Here is a 24,285-nt window from a genome sequence, read left to right as displayed (position 1 = left end):
CCATGAAACATGGAATGAACTGTTGCATCATGGTAAAAATGGGCAATGAATGACAAGTACCACCTAAAAACATCTGAAAAACAAATTCTATGACAATCACGGCAGACTTGATGAACTCCCATAAAAATATTACACCTTATCAGTTTTTAATCTATCTTATCGGGTAGGAATTTAACTTACCATGATCTGAAAATAAGCTCAGGGAGCCCTGTGGAAATATGGCTTTTCTCAAATCAAATGATATGTTTTGGTAGAATTTCAGCAGTAAGTAAATAGAATATTGATATATGTGAGTTCCTAATACCGATTTTCAGGTGTACTGAAACAAATTTAAATATGACCTAATTATACATACCACAATCTGGAGATGAGAGCTAGCAGGGCTATGTTCTGAGGTATCATATGGCCCAACTCTAAATGTTGTCTCACATGTCTATATTATGTTAAGGTAAATACTTGTATACAAAAGGAACAAAACTGGACAAGATGGGTTACATGAAGAGCTGTCATATCAAAAACAGCATGTAATTTTTTGAATAAGTTTCAACACATCAAAAAGGGTACAAACAATATAGAAGCATGTAACTATTGAAATATTTTTTTATTTTTCATTTTGTTGGGTTTAACTTCGCAGCGACACAATTTTACGTCATATGGCGACTTTCCAGCATTGATGGAGGAGGAAGACTCCAGGTGCCCCTCCGTTCATTATTTCACCACGAGCGGGCACCTGGGTAGAACTGACCTTCCGTAAGCCAGCTGGATGGCTTCCTCACATGTAGAATTCAATGCCACGAGTGAGGCTCGAATCCACATCGATGAGGGGCAAGTGATTTTAAGTCAGCGACCATAACCACTTGGCCACAGAGACCCAAACTATTGAAATAAGACAAAAAAGGCAGCCACATTCAAATAATAGATTTTTGACAATCTTTCCGTGTGAACTGAGATATGCTTAGCATGGTTCAAGGCACTTCCATTTGTAATATATAATAAGAGCAAATACATAAACAATTAGATCTCTGAATATAAAGATAGAAATAAGATGATGGAAGGATACATGAATGACTTCTGACAATATTGCACAGTCTGACGGAGCAGGGCACCAGCACCCTGTAATATCACCAGCTGGTACTCGATCACCTGACGAGATGGTAAAAAAAATTCTGTCTCATCTCCACTGCAAACTCTGGAAAATGTTTTTTATAACATAAATGAACGAGAAAATATTGGTAAAACTGATGAATGCTCCCCGAAATATGATTATGGCATATTAAAAGAACAGAAGTGGAATTCACTGACTTGGCACATATAGTTTACTAATGTTGAATAATCAAAGGGCAATATCTCATTGAAAAATCATTCCAATGGAACATGAAGAAAATATGCGCACCTCCTCTTAAGAGTGAAGCATCCTTTGAATTTTTGCTGAATTCCTGCCAGTGGTTGCTGAGAAATACTCCTGACTATCAAGACACTATAGTTTACTAATGCTGAATCATTAAAGGGCAATAACTGAGTGAACTAGAACTGTCACAGGAGTGACTCATACCCCACCATACGGTCTTGTCACAGAAGAATGGCAACCATAAGTAATCTTAAAAATACTTGGAATAATATAACAAGAGGACCATGATGGTCCTGAATCGCTCACCTCTTCCCACATGACCCAGTTTTGAGTATGACGTCATTTTTTCTATTATTTGACATAGTGACCTAGTTTTTGAGCTCATGTGACCCAGTTTTGAACTTGACCTAGATATTATCAAGATAAAAATTCTGACCAATTTTCATGAAGATCAATTGAAAAATATGGTCTCTAGAAAGGTCACAAAATTTTTCTATTATTTGACCTATTGACCTAGTTTTTTATGGCACGTGACCCAGTTTCAAACTTGACCTAGATATCATTAAGATGAACATTCTGACCAATTTTTATGGAGATCCATACACAAGTATGGCCTCTAGAGAGGTCACAAGGTTTTTCTATTTTTAGACCTACTGACCTAGTTTTTGACCGCACATGACCCTGTTTCGAACTTGACCTAGATATCATCAAGATGAACATTCAGACCAATTTTCATACAGATCTCATGAAAAATATGGCCTTTAGAGAGGTCACAAGGTTTTTCTATTATTTGACCTACTGACCTAGTTTTTGAGGGCACGTGACTTACTTTTCGAACTTGACCTAGATATCATCAAGATGAATATTCAGACCAACTTTCATACAGATCCCATGAAAAATATGGCCTCTAGAGAGGTCACAAGGTTTTTCTATTATTTGACCTACTGACCTAGTTTTTGACCGCACATGACCCTGTTTCGAACTTGACCTAGATATCATCAAGATGAACATTCAAACCAATTTTCATACAGATCCCATGAAAAATATGGCCTTTAGAGAGGTCACAAGGTTTTTCTATTATTTGACCTACTGACCTAGCTTTAGAAGGCAAGTGACCCAGTTTCGAACTTGTCCTAGATATCATCAACATGAACATTCAGACAAACTTTCATACAGATCCCATGAAAAATATGGCCTCTAGAGAGGTCACAAGGTTTTTCTATTACTTGACCTACTGACCTAGTTTTAGAAGGCAAGTGACCCAGTTTCGAACTTGACCTAGATATGATCAAGATGAACATTCAGACTAACTTTCATACAGATCCCATGAAAAATATGGCCTCTAGAGAGGTCACAAGGTTTTTCTATTACTTGACCTACTGACCTAGTTTTTGATGGCACGTGACCCACTTTCAAACTTGACCTAGATATCATCAAGGTGAACATTCTGACCAATTTTCATGAAGATCTCATGAAATATATGGCCTCTAGAGAGGCCACAAGGTTTTTCTATTTTTAGACCTACTGACCTAGTTTTTGATGGCTTGTGACCCAGTTTCGAACTTGACCTAGATATCATCAAGATGAACATTCAGACCAACTTTCATACAGATCCCATGAAAAATATGGCCTTTAGAGAGGTCACAAGGTTTTTCTATTATTTGACCTACTGACCTACTTTTTGAAGACACGTGACCCAGTTTTGAACTTGACCTAGATATCATCAAGGTGAACATTCTGACCAATTTTCATGAAGATCTTTTGAAATATATGGCCTCTAGAGAGGTCACAAGGTTTTTCTATTTTTAGACCTACTGACCTAGTTTTTGATGGCATGCGACCCAGTTTCGAACTTGACCTAGATATAATCAAGGTAAACATTCTGACCAATTTTCATGAAGATCTTGTGAAATATATGGCCTCTAGAGAGGTCACAAGGTTTTTCTATTTTTAGACCTACTGACCTAGTTTTTGAAGGCACGTGACCCAGTTTCGAACTTGACCTAGATATCATCAAGGTGAACATTCTGACCCATTTTCATAAAGATCCCATGAAAAATGTGACCTCTAGAGTGGTCACAAGCAAAAGTTTACGGACGCACGCACGCACGCACGCACTGACGGACGGACGACGGACACCGCGCGATCACAAAAGCTCACCTTGTCGCTTTGTGACAGGTGAGCTAAAAATGTCAAAAAAGCTTAATACTTAAAAAGAAGTTTACTCGTCTTTGTAGTACTTCATCCTGGGCTTCCACATATAAGTAATACTAGTATAATTATGTGCCCTGAATGAGGGATGAGGTAAATATAAAAAAATCTCTAATATTAGAGATACACCAAAAGTGAATACAAAAAGTGTCATACCGACCCATGTTACAACAGAAAAATGTATCTATTTTTTACATAGGACTGATAATAAAAAAGTTAGAAAAATACCTAAAATATTGAAAATCTAAAAATATACTAATTCCTGGAATTTAAGGGGAAAAAACTCCGTACAAAAATTTAAACAAGAGGACCATGATGGTCCTGAATCGCTCACCTCTTCCCACATGACCCAGTTTTGAGTATGACGTCGTTTTTTCTATTATTTGACATAGTGACCTAGTTTTTCAGCTCATGTGACCCAGTTTTGAACTTGACCTAGATATTATCAAGACAAGAGGACCATGATGGTCCTGAATCGCTCACCTCTTCCCACATGACCCAGTTTTGAGTATGACATCGTTTTTTCTATTATTTGACATAGTGACCTAGTTTTTGAGCTCATGTGACCCAGTTTTGAACTTGACCTAGACATTTTCAAGATAAAAATTCTGACCAATTTTCATGAAGATCCATTGAAAAATATGGTCTCTAGAGAGGTCACAAGGTTTTTCTATTATTTGACCTATTGACCTAGTTTTCGAAGGTACGTGACCCTGTTTTGAACTTTACCTAGATATCATTAAGGTGAACATTCTCACTAATTTTCATGAAGATCTCATGAAAAAAATGGCCTCTAGAGAGGTCACAAGGTTTTTCTATTTTTAAACCTACTGGCCTAGTTTTTGACCGCACATGACCCAGTTTCAAAAATGACCTAGATATCATCAAGATAAACATTGAGACCAACTTTCATACAGATCCCATGAAAAATATGGCCTTTAGAGAGGTCACAAGGTTTTCCTACAATTTGACCTACTGACCTAGTTTTTGATAGCACGTGACCCACGTTACCTACTGACCTAGTTTTTGACCGCACGTGACCCAGTTTCGAAAATGACCTAGATATCATCAAGGTGAACATTCAGATCAATTTTCATGAAGATCCATTGAAAATATGGCCTCTAGAGATGTCAAAAGATTTTTCTAATTTTAGACCTACTGACCTAGTTTTTGACCACAGTTGACCCAGTTTCAAAACTGACCTAGATATCATCAAGATGAACATTCAGACCAATTTTCATACAGATCCCATGAAAAAGTATGGCCTCTGGAGAGGTCACAAGGTTTTTTTTATTATTTGACCTACCGACCTAGTTTTTTAAGGCATGTGACCCAGTTTCAAACTTGACCTAGATATCATCAAGGTGAACATTCTGACCAATTTTCATGAAGATCCATTCAAGGGTATGGCCTCTAGAGAGGTCACAAGGTTTTTCTATTTCAAGACCTACTGACCTAGTTTTTGATCGCAGTTGACCCAGTTTCAAACTTGACCTATATATCATCAAGATAAACATTCAGACCAACTTTCATACAGATTCCATGAAAAATATGGCCTCTAGAGAGGTCACAACGTTTTTTCATTATTTGACCTACTGACCTAGTTTTTGATGGCACGTGCCCCACTTTCGAACTTGACCTAGATATCATCAAGATGAACATTCTGACCAATTTTCATGAAGATCCATTCACAAGTATGGCCTCTAGAGAGGTCACAAGGTTTTTCTATTTTTAGACCTACTGACCAAGTTTTTGACCGCACATGACCCTGTTTCGAACTTGACCTAGATATCATCAAGATGAACATTCAGACCAATTTTCATACAGATCCCATGAAAAATATGGCCTTTAGAGAGGTAACAAGGTTTTCATATTATTTAACCTACTGACCTAGTTTTTGACGGCACGTGACCCACTTTTGAACTTGACCTAGATATCATCAAGATGAACATTCAGAATAATTTTCATACAGATCCCATGAAAAATATGGCCTCTAGAGAGGTCAAAAGGTTTTTCTATTATTTGACCTACTGACCTAGTTTTTTTAGACATGTGACCCAGTTTCGAACTTGACCTAGATATCATCAAGGTGGACAATCTGACCAATTTTCATGAAGATCTCATGAAATATATGGCCTCTAGAGAGGTCACAAGGTTTTTCTATTTTTAGACCTACTGACCTAGTTTTTGACCGCACGTGACCCAGTTTCGAACCTGACCTAGATATCATCAAGATGAACATTCAGACCAACTTTCATACAGATCCCATGAAAAATATGGCCTTTAGAGAGGTCACAAGGTTTTTCTATTATTTGACCTACTGACCTAGTTTTTGATGGCACGTGACCCAGTTTCGAACTTGACCTAGATATCATCAAGATGAATATTCTTACCAACTTTCATAAACATCCCACGAAAAATGTGACCTCTAGAGTGGTCACAAGCAAAAGTTTACGGACGGACGGACTAACGCACGGACGGACGGACGACGGACGACGGACGCTGCGTGATCACAAAAGCTCACCTTGTCACTATGTGACAGGTGAGCTGATAAAAATTCTGACCAATTTTCATGAAGATCCATTGAAAAATATGGTCTCTAGAGAGGTCACAAGGTTTTTTTATTATTTGAACTACTGACCTAGTTTTTTAAGGCACGTGACCCAGTTTCAAACTTGACCTATATATCATCAAGAAAAACATTCAGACCAACTTTCATACAGATCCCATGAAAAATATGGCCTCTAGAGAGGTCACAACGTTTTTTCATTATTTGACCTACTGACCTACTTTTTGAAGGCACATGACCCACTTTCGAACTTGACCTAGATATCATCAAGATGAACACTCAGACCAACTTTCATACAGATCCCATGCAAAATATGGCCTCTAGAGAGGTCACAAGGTTTTTCTATTATTTGACCTACTGACCTAGTTTTTGAAGGCACGTGATCCACTTTCGAACTTGACCTTGATATCATCAAGGTGAACATTCTGACCAATTTTCATGAAGATCTCATGAAATATATGGCCTCTAGAGAGGTCACAAGGTTTTTCTATTTTTAGACCTACTGACCTAGTTTTTGACCATACGTAACCCAGTTTCGAACTTTATCTAGATATCATCAAGATGAACATTCAGACCAATTTTCATACAGATCCCATGGAAAATATGGCCTTTAGAGAGGTCACAAGGTTTTTCTATTATTTGACCTACTGACCTAGTTTTTGAAGGCACGTGACCCAGTTTCAAACTTGACCTAGATATCATCAAGGTGAACGTTCTGACCAACTTTCATGAAGATCTTATGAAATATGTGGCCTCTAGAGAGGTCACAAGGTTTTTCTATTTTTAGACCTACTGACCTAGTTTTTGATGGCACGTGACCCAGTTTCGAACTTGACCTAGATATCATCAAGGTGAACATTCCGACCAATTTTCATGAAGATCTTGTGAAATATATGGCCTCTAGAGAGGTCACAAGGTTTTTCTATTTTTAGACCTACTGACCTAGTTTTTGATGGCACGTGACCCAGTTTCGAACTTGACCTAGATATCATCAAGATGAACATTCTGACCAACTTTCATAAAGATCCCATGAAAAATGTGACCTTTAGAGTGGTCACAAGCAAAAAGTTTACGGACGGACGGACGCACGGACGGACGACGGACGCCGCATGATCACAAAAGCTCACCTTGTCACTTTGTGACAGGTGAGCTAAAAAGGTTACTTCCCTTTGGCTCTAAGCCGATCAGAATGAGATATACTGGTCCAGTGCCTAAATCCGGACACTTTTGGTGGTTTTATGACCATAACTTTGCATTCCGAAACCGCACTTGCATCACATTTCAAATGTATAATTTTAGGTTCTTTATAAATCTCTATGCAAAACAACAAAATCGTATATTGCTGATTTCATCATAATAAAGTCATCCGAAGTGGGCCAGTAAAAGCTGTCAAAATCAACCTTCAGAGTGCTTAAATATTCGGACACTATTTCGGTATGAAATGCAACGAGTCAGTGCTCCAAAAAATAAAAATGAACACGACTTTGTTTGAAACAAAGCAGTCAGATTCAGTTCTGTTAATTTTGTATACAGACATCTCCGTTCGATTGAAGTTTTATTACCTGTTAATCATGTGATCATGTGGACTAGTTTCTAATTTAATGTATAACTGTCCAATTATAACAATAATATAATACGCAATAAAATCTATCTTAGCGGAAATTAATGTTTACACACATGCAGATTCTGTTGATGTCGTTATACTCTTTGATGCAACTATGCGCTATAATGATGCCGCGCCGATTTGATCTTATGAATTGCTTCACTTGTCTGCAAAATGCTGGCATTTTCTTCTCTACTGAACTTAATTATTATATAACAGAAATCGGTTAAATTTCTTATATAAATACTGAGGGTAGTACAGAAATGTAAAACATGTTTTACATCAGTTTTGATCAACTAAGAAAAAGAGTCGTCTGCAACAGGAATAATTGTTTTCTCATTAAATTAGTACCTCGTCGCACCTCAAATAACTGGCGTGCGCTGTATGACGTCATCGCCCGCAACACACAATGTTTACTTTTAGCGGTGCGGATATTTGAAGGTAATTTTCTCGGGAAATACTTACATTCACAAACTGTTGTTGACAACTGGTCATCAAAGCGTTCGTCTGCGTCGATCATGTTCATTCCAGTAAAAAATCACGACCGACAAGCGTTTTTTAATGGTGTCCGAATTATTAAGCACTGTCCGGATTTAGGCACTGGACCAGTAGTGAAAATACATCAAATTTAACCTTAAATTCTAAATAAAAGAGGACATAATTCAAGAAAAATTGGTGTCAAGAGTTATGCAACCTGTGTCACATGATGTGGGTGATGAGGTGGAACATCTATTTTAAGTTTAAATAAAATCCATTCACTAGTAACTGAGATACAGTGAATATACATCAAAATTAACCTTAAATTCTAAGTAAAAAGAGGCATAATTCATGAAAAATTGGTGTCAGTGTTATGCACCTTGTGTCACATGATGTGGGTGATGAGGTGGAACATCTATTTTAAGTTTGAATCAAATCCATCTTGTAAAAACTGCGATATAGTGAAAATACATCAAAATCAACCTTAAATTTAAAGTAAAAAGGGACATAATTCATAAAACATTGACGTCAGAGTTAAGCACCTTATGTCACATGATGTGGGTGATGAGGTGGAACAACTATTTTAAGTTTGAATCAAATCCATTTAGTAATAACTGAGATATAGTGAAAATACAATAAAATTAACCTTAAATTTTAAGTAAAAGGGAACATAATTCATGAAAACTTGGTGTCAGAGTTATGCACCTTGTGTCACATGATGTGGGTGATAAAGTGGAACATCTATTTTAAGTTTGAATCAAATCCATTTAGTAATAATTGAGATAATAGATTTTGGGACGGGACGGGACGCGACAAAACTGACTACTATATACCCCCCCCCCCACCACAAACATGTTTGGTGGGGGTATAAAAATTACCTGACCAGAACAAAAAGACAATATGCGCATCTCTTCTTAATACTAAAGCTTCCTAAGAAGTTTGGCTTAATTCCAACCAGTGGTTGCTGAGAAATACTCTTGACAAAACTGTACTGTAGGATTCTACTATTGAATAATCAAAGGGCAATAACCAATAACTTGGTGAAAAATCACTAGACCGAAAAACGAAGATAAAAAATATATCACCTCTTGATAGTAAATTCCGCTAAATTCCAACCAGTGGTTACCGAGAAATACTTCGGACAATATGCTTCCCCTTCAGGGAACAAATCAACATAAATGTAACTGTGGATGATTTATTTCCATCTAAAAGAAAATTACCATGAAATTGTTTATGAAGCTATTCTTCAGTATACCCCCTCTTACAACTTTGTTGTCGGGGGGGTACAACTAATTACAGGTTTATTTAAAGTGAAATGAATACATTATCTTACTTGTCAATAAGCTGTAAGGAATCAGCCAACTGTTTCTCTATGTTTACTATTTCAAGACGTTTCAGACATGTATGAACCTACAAATATCAAAATACATGTACAACACTTCAACATAAAGTAAAAGCAGGAATAAGCTGCTCACAACATCAGTCAGTTCTTCAGCCATTCACTTGAAAAACTTGAAAATCTTGGCATAAATCTGCCCAGTGGTTCTGAAGAAGAATTTTTTTAGAAACTGTTGATGGACTAACAACGCACGACGGACTATGGACATCGAGCGGTCAGGTGAGCTTAAAATGCGGAAAAAGGAAAATGGTGTATAGTATTTATAGCAATTTTAAAGTGTTTCCCTTACCTGGCATAATGTAGGTCATGTTAACAGAAAAATTCTGTTGGAAGGACTGTAAACTCAAATTTTCAAAAGTGTTTGTCCACAAAGAATTGAAAAAGACACTAGGCAATAAATGCATAGTTTTTTAACCTTCAAGTGTATGTGTGGAAGATCCTAGAAGCAATATAATATTAATTTTAGGTTTAAGAAGAAACAGTGAAACTTAGAAGTGTGCAATAACATTCTAACCATCACTGTAACAAAATCTGACCCCAAAACCAGTGACTTTTACCTAAAATGTTAACAATACTATTACAATATGAACAAGCAAATTCGATGAATTGGTATTCCCTGCCGAAAGGGTTTGTGGTGAGGAACGGCAAAACAGTATATCCAGCAAAAGTAACGGGGATGTTAATAAGAGGCAAACAATTTCATTAGTCAAAATCAATTTAACAGAAAATGAATGCTATTTTTTTGGTGGTGGGGGGCAGTGGGGTTGACTGGTTGAGGGTACAAAACATCATATGCTGATTATAAATATTGATGGAAAATTAAGAATGAAAAAAAAAAAAAAATGTGGGGGAGGGGAGCGGGGGAGGTGGAGGGGGTGTGACCAAGGCAAGTTGGTGACCAGATGTGGGTACACAACTTCACATGTTTATAATAAATGTTCATGGAAAAGAATGAAAGACGTTTAATGAAATTCTACCAATTGGTTGGTTTGTTATGTACAAATCTGTAATTTTTAAACAATTAAAGGGCAATAACTCTAAGGAAAATTGACCAATTAAAAAAAATGACAGGCATCATTGAAGTATGTTGGTTCATATTTATCTCAAGTTTCATGATTGAATTCTACCAGCTTGTTACTGAGAAATTGCTGCAGACGTGGATTTTTCGTTAAATCAAGGGCAGTAACTCTAAAGGAAATTGACTAATAAAAAAAAAAAACACTTGAGAGCATCACACAGAGTTGGGTAGCTCATCTGATTTTTTTTTGTAATAAAATATGTCCTCCCCATGATTTTTCTAATCTAAAAAGGGCCTCATTCTTGCAAAAAGGGGGATGGTTTATGTTTCTTGATGTACAGTGTCCCTTATGATGGTGAAAAACTGTTGAAAGTTTTAAAGCATAGTTTTGATAGTTTATGGAAAAGTTGTTAAACATAATACCAACCAAAAAAAAGATTTTTAAAGCCCAAAAGGGGGCAAAAAATTTTTGAAAAAAAGGGATGGAGTTATTTGCTTGCTGTGTTTATGAAAAAATTTGATTTAAAAAAACAAAATCTAAACCAAAGAAAATGTTTTCTAAGCCCAAAAAAGGGGAAATAATAATTGAAAAAAAAGGCGGAGGGAGTTTGTGTTGCTTACGGCAGCTTTATGGTGAAAAATTTTGAAAGTTTAAAAGCAATAGCTTTGTAGTTTATGAGAAAAGTTGACTTAACATAATATAAACCAAAAAAATGTTTTTCAAAGCCCAAAAGGGGCAATAATTTTGCAAAAAGCAGGATGGAGTTATGTTTTTGGGAAACGGGGTCAGCTTATGATGGTGAACAAGTTTTGGGGGCAAGTTTCAAAGCAATAGCTTTGATAGTTTAAAAGAAAAAGTTGCCCTAAACAAAAACTTAACCCAAGAAATCTGTTTTTTTTCTAAGTCCAAAGGGGCCATAAATCTTCAAAAGCGGACGGAGTTATGTTTTTGTATACGGGGTCAATTTATGATGGTAAAACAAGTGGAATTTTTTAAAAGCAATAGCTTTGTGTTTAGGTTTTTAAAAGGACCTAAAAAAAATTTAAACCCAAAAAAGAAAACTGATTTTCAGTCTAAAGGGGAATAAATTTGAAAAAAGAAGAGGAGTTCGTTTTTGATGTAAGGGTTGCTTTGGGTGAAAGTATTCCAAAGTTTAAAAGCAAAGCTTTGATGTTTAGGAAAAAAGTTGCCTTAACAAAAAAATTAACCCAAAAAATTGATTTTTTCTAAGTACAAAAGGGCCAAAAAAATCTGGCAAAAACAAGAGGAGTTTGTTTCTTGCTATACGGGGTCAGCTTATGATGGTAAACAAGTTTTCCAAGTTTAAAAGCAATAGCTTTGATAGTTTGGAGAAAAGCTGCCCAAAAACATAAAAATTACCGGCAACCCCGACGCCGACACCGCCCGACGCCGACAACCGCTCAATGATGAAATAACTCATCATTTTTTTTCAAAAAATCAGATGAGCTAAAAAAACACTTGAGAAGCATCATCACAGTATGTTGGTGCATGTTTATTTCAAGTTTTATGAAATTCTACATGACAGTTACTGAGAAATGGCTGTGGACGGACATTTTTCATTAAATCAAGGGCAATAACTCTAAGGAAAATTGACCAATAAAAAAAAAAAACTTGACGGGCATCATCGCAGTATGTTGATTCATGTTTATTTCAAGTTTCATGAAATTCTACCAGGTAGTTACTGAGATATGACTGCTGACGGACACACGCACGCACGCACGGACGTGAATGACGGACGCCATTTCAATACCCCCTTCCTGATTTCATCGGCGGGGGATAACAAAGTGACCTTGACCGTTTGGGTACCTGATCCTTAACTAGAAGATGTCTGCCCATTACCAAGACTGATCTTTCAGTGAGATTTTGATGATAACAAGGATAGTAGTTAAAACAATACAGTGACATTGAGAAGCTTTCCCTGAAAGCAACAGCAATATCTGATGCATATTGCTAGTACAACAGCCTTCTTTATTCTATCAATAGTTGACTAAAATGGGCATGCATGATGTAAAAATATGAAACAACCTATCTTTTTTATCTCATGTCAGTGTAATAGGAGAAATATCATTTGTATAATTATTTGAAGGATTTTAAGTTTTCATCCACTATTCTGCCTTCATAACCCTTCAATTTAGATCTGCAGTTCTTCATAGTATATGCTTTCCTGCTCTGCTATGCATCCGACTTGGTCTTCAACCATGAGAAAAAAACAAAAGTTTAGCTATGTCACCCAGCTGTCAGTCAGGCGTAACAAAATGACCAAAAACAAACCTGTTTAAGAGTTTTCAGACCTTTGTCACTCCTGAACTGGTTACTCAGTTTGTAAATGATACGTTTTGTCATGTACAGTTCTGCTGTCATTAACTTCATATGGTCATTTATTGGTCCATCAGATTTCTTTAAAAACTTCCTGGCTTCTAATAAACATCCTATAAAAAAAAAGATTATTTTAAAAACGGAATTTAACTTCAAGGACACAGTATATTATGTACAAGTGCATGATACAGCACTTTTATTCTATTTCCTATGTAGTACAGAAAATTTATACTTCTGTCATGTAAAATTAATGAAACTTGGTACTTTCTCATGTAAAAGAATTTGCCAAACTAACAGCTTTATTAGTGGATTTCACTAAAGGAAACCTTGAAGAGTTATATGTCCTAAAAAAGGAAAACCAGGACTTGTTTTCTCCATACAGAAGACAAAGAAATGTTCATAAAATCTATAAAAGAAAGAACAGCTTTCTTCATCAGTATCTCACCGTTTACTGTTAATGAACATACCTTTTTCTGCTGGTTTCAGTAATGTTTTCATTTCACAGTATGGTGGAGGAATCAACACCTTACAGTTCCACATCTTTGCTGGCTTAACTCTGCAAAATATACAGAGAACATACTTAATTACCTACAAACAAACCCTACACAGACACTACTTCACACAGAGAACATACTTAACACAGAGAACAAACCAAAAACAGGCACTACTTCACACAGAGAACATACTTAATACAAAGAACAAACCCAACACAGACACTACTTCACACAGAGAACATACTTAACATAGAGAACAAACCCAACACAGACACTACTTCACACAGAGAACATACTTAACACAGAGAACAAACCAAAAACAGGCACTACTTCACACAGAGAACATACTTAACATAGAGAACAAACCCAACACAGACATTACTTCACACAGAGAACATACTTAACACAAAGAACAAACCAAAAACAGGCACTACTTCACACAGAGAACATACTTAACACAGAGAACAAACCCAAAACAGGCACTACTTCACACAGAGAACATACTTAACACAAAGAACAAACCCAACACAGACACTACTTCACACAGAGAACATACTTAACACAGGGAACAAACCCAAAACAGGCACTACTTCACACAGAGAACATACTTAACACAGAGAACAAACCCAACAAAGACACTGCTTCACACAGAGAACATACTAAACACAGAGAACAAACCCAAAACAGGCACTACTTCACACAGAGAACATACATAACACAGAGAACAAACCCAACACAGACACTACTTCACACAGACAACATACTTAACAGAGAACAAACCCAAAACTGGCACTACTTCACACAGAGAACATACTTAACATAGAGAACAAACCCAACAAAGACACTGCCTCACACAGAGAACATACTTAACACAGAGAACAAACCAAAAACAGGCACTTCTTCACACAGAGAACATACTTAACACAGAGAACAAACCCAACACAGACACTACTTCACACAGAGAACATACTTAACACAGAGAACAAATCCAAAACAGGCACTACTTCACACAGAGAACATACTTAACACAGAGAACAAACCCAAAACAGACACTACTTCACACAGAGAACATACTTAACACAGAGAACAAACCCAACACAGACACTACTTCACACAGAGAACATACTTAACACAAGAGAACAAACCCAACAAAGACACTGCTTCACACAGAGAACATACTTAACACAGAGAACAAACCCAAAACAGGCACTGCTTTGCACAGAGAACATACTTAACACAGAGAACAAACCCAACACAGACACTACTTCACACAGAGAAGACACTTAACACAGAGAACAAATCCAAAACAGGCACAACTTCACACAGAGAACATACTTAACACAGAGAACAAGCCCAACAAAGACACTGCTTCACACAGAGAACATACTTAACACAGAGAACAAACCCAAAACAGGCACTACTTCACACAGAGAACATACTTAGCACAGAGAACAAACCCAAAACAGACACTACTTCACACAGAGAACAAACCCAAAACAGGCACTACTTCACACAGAGAACATACTTAACATAGAAAACAAACCCAACACAGACACTACTTCACACAGAGTACATACTTAACACAAAGAACAAACCCAAAACAGACACTACTTCACACAGAGAACAAACCCAAAACAGGCACTACTTCACACAGAGAACATACTTAACATAGAGAACAAACCCAACACAGACACTACTTCACACAGAGAACATACTTAACACAAAGAACAAACCAAAAACAGGCACTACTTCACACAGAGAACATACTTAACACAGAGAACAAACCCAAAACAGGCACTACTTCACACAGAGAACATACTTAACACAAAGAACAAACCCAACACAGACACTACTTCACACAGAGAACATACATAACACAGGGAACAAACCCAAAACAGCCACTACTTCACACAGAGAACATACTTAACACAGAGAACAAACCCAACAAAGACACTGCTTCACACAGAGAACATACTTATAACAGAGAACAAACCCAAAACAGCCACTACTTCACACAGAGAACATACTTAACACAGAGAACAAACCCAACAAAGACACTAATTCACACAGAGAACATACTTAACATAGAGAACAAACCCAAAACTGGCACTACTTCACACAGAGAACATACTTAACATAGAGAACAAACCCAACAAAGACACTGCTTCACACAGAGAACATACTTAACACAGAGAACAAACCCAAAACAGGCACTACTTCACACAGAGAACATACTTAACACAGAGAACAAACCCAACACAGACACTACTTCACACAGAGAACATACTTAACACAGAGAACAAACCCAAAACAGGCACTACTTCACACAGAGAACATACTTAACACAGAGAACAAACCCAAAACAGGCACTACTTCACACAGAGAACATACTTAACACAGAGAACAAACCCAACACAGACACTACTTCACACAGAGAACATACTTAACACAGAGAACAAACCCAACACAGACACTACTTCACACAGAGAACATACTTAACATAGAGAACAAGAGCTATCACTAAAGGTGATGAATGTACCCCCCGCATGCACTGACACAGTACATTGCAATTTGACGCACACAAGATTGCATAATTATGTGGACTGTATGTATATAGACTGTATGTATACAGTATAGTAACAAAAAACAAAGTCCCATAACTATGCAGAATATTCATCTAAAAGAATGTAACATGACCATGCACAAACTAGGGTTGGTACTGATCACTTGTGTGAAGTTTCATTAAATTGTGTGTAAGGGTTTGGTAGATTAGGCACGCACAAGATTGCATATGCAGACTGTATGTACATAGTATGTTAACAAGAAACAAAGTCCCATAACTTTGCAATTTATGTCGCTGAAAGAACCTAACATGCCCCATGCACAACTACTGTTGTTACTGATCACTTGTGTGAAGTTTCATTAAATTGTGTCAAGAGGATGAGGAGAGATGGTGCACACAAGATTGTGTCTATGTATAAAGTATAGTAACAAAAAAACAAAGTCCCATAACTCTGCAATTTTTTTTCTAAAAGAACCTAACATGCCCCATGCACAACTACTGTTGGTACTGATCACTTGTGTGAAGTTTCATTAAATTGTGTCAAGGGGATGAGGAGAGATGGTGCGCACAAGATTGTGTCTATGTATATAGTATAGTAACAAAAAAACAAAGTCCAATAACTCTTCAAATTTTTTTTCTAAAAGAACCTAACATGCCCCATGCACAACTTCTGTTGGTACTGATCACTTGTGTGAAGTTTCATTAAATTCTGTCAAGGGGATAAGGAGAGATGGTGCGCACAAGATTGCGTCTACGGACAGACGGACAGACAGACAACCTGAAACCAGTATACCCCCCCTTACAACTTTGTTGTTGGGGGGTACAACAAACCCAACAAAGACACTGCTTCACACAGAGAACATACTTAACACAGAAAACAAACCCAAAATAGGCACTGCTTTGCACAGAGAACATACTTAACACAGAGAACAAACCCAACACAGACACTACTTCACACAGAGAACACACTTAACACAGAGAACAAATCCAAAACAGGCACTACTTCACACAGAGAACATACTTAACAGAGAGAACAAACCCAAAACAGGCACTACTTCACACAGAGAACATACTTAACACAGAGAACAAACCCAACAAAGCACTACTTCACACAGAGAACATACTTAATACAGAGAACAACCCTAACAGACACTACTTCACACAGAGAACTACTTAACGAGAGAACAAACCCAACAAGGCATACTTCACACAGAAACATACTTAACACAGAGAACAAACCCTACACAGACACTACTTCACACAGAGAACATACTTAATACAGAGAACAAACCCTACACAGACACTACTTCACACAGAGAACATACTTAACAGAGAGAACAAACCCAACACAGGCACTACTTCACACAGAGAACATACTTAACACAGAGAACAAACCCAAAACAGGCACTACTTCACACAGAGAACATACTTAATACAGAGAACAAACCCTACACAGACACTACTTCACACAGAGAACATGCTTAACACAGAGAACAAACCCTACACAGACACTACTTCACACAGAGAACATACTTAACACAGAGAACAAACCCAAAACAGGCACTACTTCACACAGAGAACATACTTAACACAGAGAACAAACCCAACACAGACACTGCTTCACACAGAGAACATACTTAACACAGAGAACAAACCCAACACAGACACTATTTCACACAGAGAACATTCTTAACACAGAGAACAAACCCAACAAAGACACTGCTTCACACAGAGAACATACTTAACATAGAGAACAAACCCAAAACAGGCACTGCTTTGCACAGAGAACATACTTAACAGAGAGAACAAACCCAACACAGACACTACTTCACACAGAGAACACACTTAACATAGAGAACAAATCCAAAACAGGCACAACTTCACACAGAGAACATACTTAACACAGAGAACAAACCCAACAAAGACACTGCTTCACACAGAGATCATACTTAACACAGAGAACAAACCCAAAACAGGCACTACTTCACACAGAGAACATACTTAGCACAGAGAACAAACCAAACACAGACACTACTTCACACAGAGAACATACTTAACACAAAGAACAAACCAAAAACATGCACTACTTCACACAGAGAACATACTTAACACAGAGAACAAACCCAAAACAGGTACTACTTCAAACAGAGAACATACTTAACACAAAGAACAAACCCAACACAGACACTACTTCACACAGAGAACATACTTAACACAGGGAACAAACCCAAAACAGGCACTACTTCACACAGAGAACATACTTAACACAGAGAAAAACCCAACAAAGACATTGCTTCACACAGAGAACATACTAAACACAGAGAACAACCCAAAACAGGCACTACTTCACACAGAGAACATACTTACACAGAGAAAACCCAACACAGACACTACTTCACACAGACAACATACTTAACACAGAGAACAAACCAAAACAGCACTACTTCACACAGAGAACATATTTAACACAGAGAACAAACCCAAAACAGGCACTACTTCACACAGAGAACATACTTAACATAGAGAACAAACCCAACAAAGACACTACTTCACACAGAGAACATACTTAACACAGAGAACAAACCCAAAACAGGCACCACTTCACACAGAGAACATACTTAACACAGAGAACAAACCCAACACAGACACTACTTCACACAGAGAACATACTTAACACAGAGAACAAACCCAAAACAGGCACTACTTCACACAGAGAACATACTTAACACAGAGAACAAACCCAACACAGACACTACTTCACACAGAGAACATACTTAACACAGAGAACAAACCCAACACAGACACTACTTCACACAGAGAACATACTTAACACAGAGAACAAACCACACAGACACTACTTCAAACAGAGAACATACTTAACACAGAGAACAAACCCAACACAGACACTACTTCACACAGAGAACATACTTAACACAGAGAACAAACCCAACACAGACACTACTTCACACAGAGAACATACTTAACACAGAGAACAAACCCAACAAAGACACTGCTTCACACAGAGAACATACTTAACACAGAGAACAAACCCAAAACAGGCACTACTTCACACAGAGAACATACTTAACAGAGAGAACAAACCCAAAACAGACACTACTTCACACAGAGAACATACTTAACACAGAGAACAAACCCAACAGAGACACTACTTCACACAGAGAACATACTTAACACAGAGAACAAACCCAAAACAGGCACTACTTCACACAGAGAACATACTTAACACAGAGAACAAACCCAAAACAGGTACTACTTCAAACAGAGAACATACTTAACACAAAGAACAAACCCAACACAGACACTACTTCACACAGAGAACATACTTAACACAGGGAACAAACCCAAAACAGGCACTACTTCACACAGAGAACATACTTAACACAGAGAACAAACCCAACAAAGACATTGCTTCACACAGAGAACATACTAAACACAGAGAACAAACCCAAAACAGGCACTACTTCACACAGAGAACATACTTAACACAGAGAACAAACCCAACACAGACACTACTTCACACAGACAACATACTTAACACAGAGAACAAACCCAAAACAGGCACTACTTCACACAGAGAACATATTTAACACAGAGAACAAACCCAAAACAGGCACTACTTCACACAGAGAACATACTTAACATAGAGAACAAACCCAACAAAGACACTACTTCACACAGAGAACATACTTAACACAGAGAACAAACCCAAAACAGGCACTACTTCACACAGAGAACATACTTAACACAGAGAACAAACCCAACACAGACACTACTTCACACAGAGAACATACTTAACACAGAGAACAAACCCAAAACAGGCACTACTTCACACAGAGAACATACTTAACACAGAGAACAAACCCAACACAGACACTACTTCACACAGAGAACATACTTAACACAGAGAACAAACCCAACACAGACACTACTTCACACAGAGAACATACTTAACACAGAGAACAAACCCAACACAGACACTACTTCACACAGAGAACATACTTAACACAGAGAACAAACCCAACACAGACACTACTTCACACAGAGAACATACTTAACACAGAGAACAAACCCAACACAGACACTACTTCACACAGAGAACATACTTAACACAGAGAACAAACCCAACAAAGACACTGCTTCACACAGAGAACATACTTAACACAGAGAACAAACCCAACACAGGCACTACTTCACACAGAGAACATACTTAACAGAGAGAACAAACCCAAAACAGACACTACTTCACACAGAGAACATACTTAACACAGAGAACAAACCCAACAGAGACACTACTTCACACAGAGAACATACTTAACACAGAGAACAAACCCAAAACAGGCACTACTTCACACAGAGAACATACTTAATACAGAGTATGAACAAACCCTACACAGACACTACTTCACACAGAGAACATACTTAACACAGAGAACAAACCCAAAACAGGCACTACTTCACACAGAGAACATACTTAACACAGAGAACAAACTCCACACAGGCACTACTTCACACAGAGAACATACTTAATACAAAGAACAAACCCAACACAGACACTACTTCACACAGAGAACATACTTAACACAGAGAACAAACCCAAAACAGACACTACTTCACACAGAGAACATACTTAACACAGGGAGCAAGTTCAACACAGACATTACTTCACACAGAGAACATACTTAACACAGAGAACAAACCCAACACAGACACTACTTCACACAGAGAACATACTTAACACAGAGAACAAACCCAAAACAGGCACTACTTCACACAGAGAACATACTTAATACAGAGTATGAACAAACCCTACACAGACACTACTTCACACAGAGAACATACTTAACACAGAGAACAAACCCAAAACAGGCACTACTTCACACAGAGAACATACTTAACACAGAGAACAAACCCAACACAGACACTGCTTCACACAGAGAACATACTTAACACAGGGAGCAAACCCAACACAGACACTACTTCACACAGAGAACATACTTAACACAGAGAACAAACCCAAAACAGGCACTACTTCACACAGAGAACATACTTAACACAGAGAACAAACCCAAAACAGGCACTACTTCACACAGAGAACATACCCTAACGCTACAGCAAGATTTTGAAGTACTACCAGAAATGAAATAAAGTCCCTCAGACCTTGACCTTTGCACCACTGACCCTAAAGTCAAAAGGGATCCTTAGACATTGTGAAAAATCTGAAAGCTATAGCTATTATACTCTTATGAAATGTAGAATGTCATCCCCAGAACACTTGGCTATCACAATTGATGACTCACCCACAGCTATTATAAGTACTGCATCAGTTTCTCCTATTTTGTTCAACATATGTCAATATCAAATATAAAACAGTTATTATCCAATTCAAATGGTTTATGAGGCAAAAGACAATCACAAAGAAAGGAGATCTATGCAGTTTCAGTTTCAATACATGTTGGGGATTTCTGCGATAAGTCACTACTAAATTTTTGTCTTATGCTACGATGACTCTCACAAGTGAAACGTTCCAGTGATTTTTTACTTTTTTTGGCAACAGCCCATGCCTTTTAAATTGGGAATTTTTAGTGCGATAAACTTCAAAATTGGGAAAAATTAACAAAACTTAATAAAGAAATCATTTTGAAAAGTTTTATTTTAACGTAAATTTATTTCATTCAAATATGCACTGAGGTTGAACAGACAGGTCAGACAGGTTATTTTCTGATGTGTACAGGATCTGATGGCTCAGATAACTTAGGGTCAGCATGAGCTTCTGTTGATTTCTGAGGGTCATTTTGTGGGGACTCAGATTTCTTGGACAGATCACTTTGCTTTTCTGATGTTTGATTTGAATTTGATTTCTCTTTAACTTTACCAAAAGATATTCGAATGTCCGAAGTACCGATGGCGTGTTTCAGTTTTATTTTCTTATTATAATATTTGGAATTATGCGACATTTTTCGATAATTTAGGTAATTTTCTAACAGTTTTTTTCGGACTCATTTTGACGCATGAAAAAGCGTTTAGCGACCGTGATGAAGTCATACTAAATGCCGTACTATGCCATGACCCGTTTTATGTAAACAACACGCTTCGAATTGTCAACAAAATTCTGCGAATAAACCATAATTAGAGTCGGAATTTTTATGATTATTTGCATCGTTTTAGTTCAACTTTCACAAGAAATCGATCTAATTGGGAAAAGTCATCTTGTTAAGGGGAATTTTTAAGCATTTTTTGGGAATTTTGACCATTTTTGTCATTTGGGAAGACACTGAATTTCGGAGTCAAATCAGCACAAAAAAATCACTGCGTTCACCAATGATTTATTGCAAAATATTGCTACCTTTATTGGAAATGCGACCGAAAGATCTTGATTTTGTGGTATTGTCTTTCATCTTACAAACCATTTGGATGCCATTATGACCATTCTGCATTTGATTTCAACATATTCTGCATTATTGATATTGGTTTTATAACTACTTCTAGCTATATGTAGCTAATTTGTGACTTTTCTGAGACCTGTTCAGCTGTTCTTGACAAGTATTCTCTCAAAATATAGCTTTGTACTGTAGTGATACTAGGTTTATAGGCCACTTCCAACAGCCTTGCTGTTGGGTTAACTCTTTAGTAGCGTGGTAAGATGGATCACAAGGTCCAGGGTCAATCTGACTGAAGTACTTGATCTTCTAAACGAAGATCTGAGAACGACCTATTCACATACGTCTTCTGTATATTTTGGATTTCCAGTATTGCTATTTTTATTTTAACCAATCAGACGACTTGTTCGAATGCCAAAGAGTAAGAAAAATATACAGTTATATCAGGGCTCGAACCCGGGACCCCTCGCTTACAAAACAAGTGGCCTACCGACTGAGCTAAGCGGTCATCTGACACAATACGACATAAGAATTGTAAATATTAAAAGTCAAGGCTACAGGTAGATTTGCAAAATGTTGTAAGCTAGGCTCTGATTGGCTAGCGAAAGGGCCGTCAGAACGAGGCCATGAATAGGTCGTTCTCAGATCCTATGCGTAGCGTAATAGGATATGTACTTTAGTCAGATTGGGTCCAGGGTTCAAGCACCAGTAGGGACCTAGGTATTTTCTCTCCCAGGGTTTACTTTAATGGCGATGAGGATGTTTGATGGGCTCATGTGGTGGGCATATGGTGTGTCATTCCAGACTGGAGAGCTAGTGAGCTCTGAAAAGTAAAGGGGGAGAAGTGTAGAGATAGTAGGTTTATAGACCACTTCCAACAGCCTTGCTGTTGGGTTAACCCTTTAGCAACATGGCTAGAGTGACCACCTAGGGATTATGGTTTGAGCCCCAGTAGGGACCTTGGTATTTTCTCTCCCAGGGTGTACTTTAGCATTCATTAAAGGTCATTATTAGTCAAATACCACAGATAAAATGGAGGCCTATACATGAGCAGGATATACCTATATTTGCCCATCACTCCTGAAAGATACATAAAATACAAATTATCTCAGATTATCCGAATTTGTTACAGCCAAATATTAGTTCAGTTAGAACATTACCTTAACAATTTTTTGGGAAAAAGTTAGTTCTTAATTTCCAGCCATTTTCGAATATGAACTTGTTGGAAATGTATAAAATGTGAACACGATGCGTGTCATATTCTACTTTGAGAAATATCAGCAAACTCCTAAAGTTGTTTACGTTCAACCACGTTCTTACGACTGTAGACTGTATTTCGGAAAATAACAGTAAATTGCGCATCGCCAAGTACGTAAAAGAAACACAGTCTACACATTCGGATATATTTGCAAGTGCTCGTTCAACTGGAACGGAATGATTACTAAGTAGGAAGTTTGTGCAGTTCCAGAGATGTTTTTACTTGCAAAAACATGTGAATAGTATTCATTTTAAAGTTTATTGTGTTATGCAGCCACGATGAAGCGTGTTGGATATTGGATGAGTGAGAAAAAGAGCAAAAAGCTCAATTTTGAAGAACATGTGGATATGTTCAGGTATAAACCAGTTATAGGGAACTGCTGTATTTACTATTTATTATGGTTGTTGTGTACATTACAAGTGTTTGATCAGGTCGGAGACTCAACCTGGATTCAGAGACAGTCTCTTGATCTAAACACTGTCGCTCATTCAAAAAATGTCTTTCAGTCTAAAGACTCAAATTAACTTGAGCAATGAAAATCAGTGAAAGAATAATTAGTTAAAACACTCGATCATTTTAAAAATAGAATGCACAAATTTATTTTAAAGA

General features: G+C 37.3%; 2 protein-coding genes across 3 annotated transcripts in view; one reads left to right on the top strand and one right to left on the bottom strand.

Annotated features, from left to right (window-relative positions):
* LOC123531376 (uncharacterized) overlaps window positions 1–23,743 on the bottom strand; it is a 29,242-nt gene extending 5,499 nt beyond the window's left edge. Inside the window, exons 1-6 of one of the 2 annotated variants that reach the window (XM_045312281.2) lie at window positions 23,579–23,743; window positions 13,431–13,519; window positions 12,919–13,076; window positions 9,542–9,618; window positions 1,061–1,189; window positions 356–433 (exon numbers count right to left, since the gene is read on the bottom strand). In XM_045312281.2, coding sequence (XP_045168216.2) covers window positions 356–433; window positions 1,061–1,189; window positions 9,542–9,618; window positions 12,919–13,076; window positions 13,431–13,503 — 515 coding nt within the window. In that variant the 5' untranslated portion in view covers window positions 13,504–13,519; window positions 23,579–23,743. The remainder of the gene's footprint in view (window positions 1–355; window positions 434–1,060; window positions 1,190–9,541; window positions 9,619–12,918; window positions 13,077–13,430; window positions 13,520–23,578) is intronic. The other variant, XM_045312272.2, reaches the window with a different exon arrangement.
* Window positions 23,744–23,855: 112 nt separating this feature from the next.
* LOC123531371 (inositol-tetrakisphosphate 1-kinase-like) overlaps window positions 23,856–24,285 on the top strand; it is an 84,633-nt gene continuing 84,203 nt past the window's right edge. The window contains exon 1 of the mRNA XM_045312241.2: window positions 23,856–24,031. Coding sequence (XP_045168176.1) covers window positions 23,955–24,031 — 77 coding nt within the window. The 5' untranslated portion in view covers window positions 23,856–23,954. The remainder of the gene's footprint in view (window positions 24,032–24,285) is intronic.

Source organism: Mercenaria mercenaria, chromosome 1 (assembly GCF_021730395.1).
Source record: "Mercenaria mercenaria strain notata chromosome 1, MADL_Memer_1, whole genome shotgun sequence".
NCBI lineage: Eukaryota > Metazoa > Mollusca > Bivalvia > Venerida > Veneridae > Mercenaria > Mercenaria mercenaria.
Note: the sequence above shows the minus strand (reverse complement) of the source record. Positions and strands in the feature narration are given on the sequence as shown.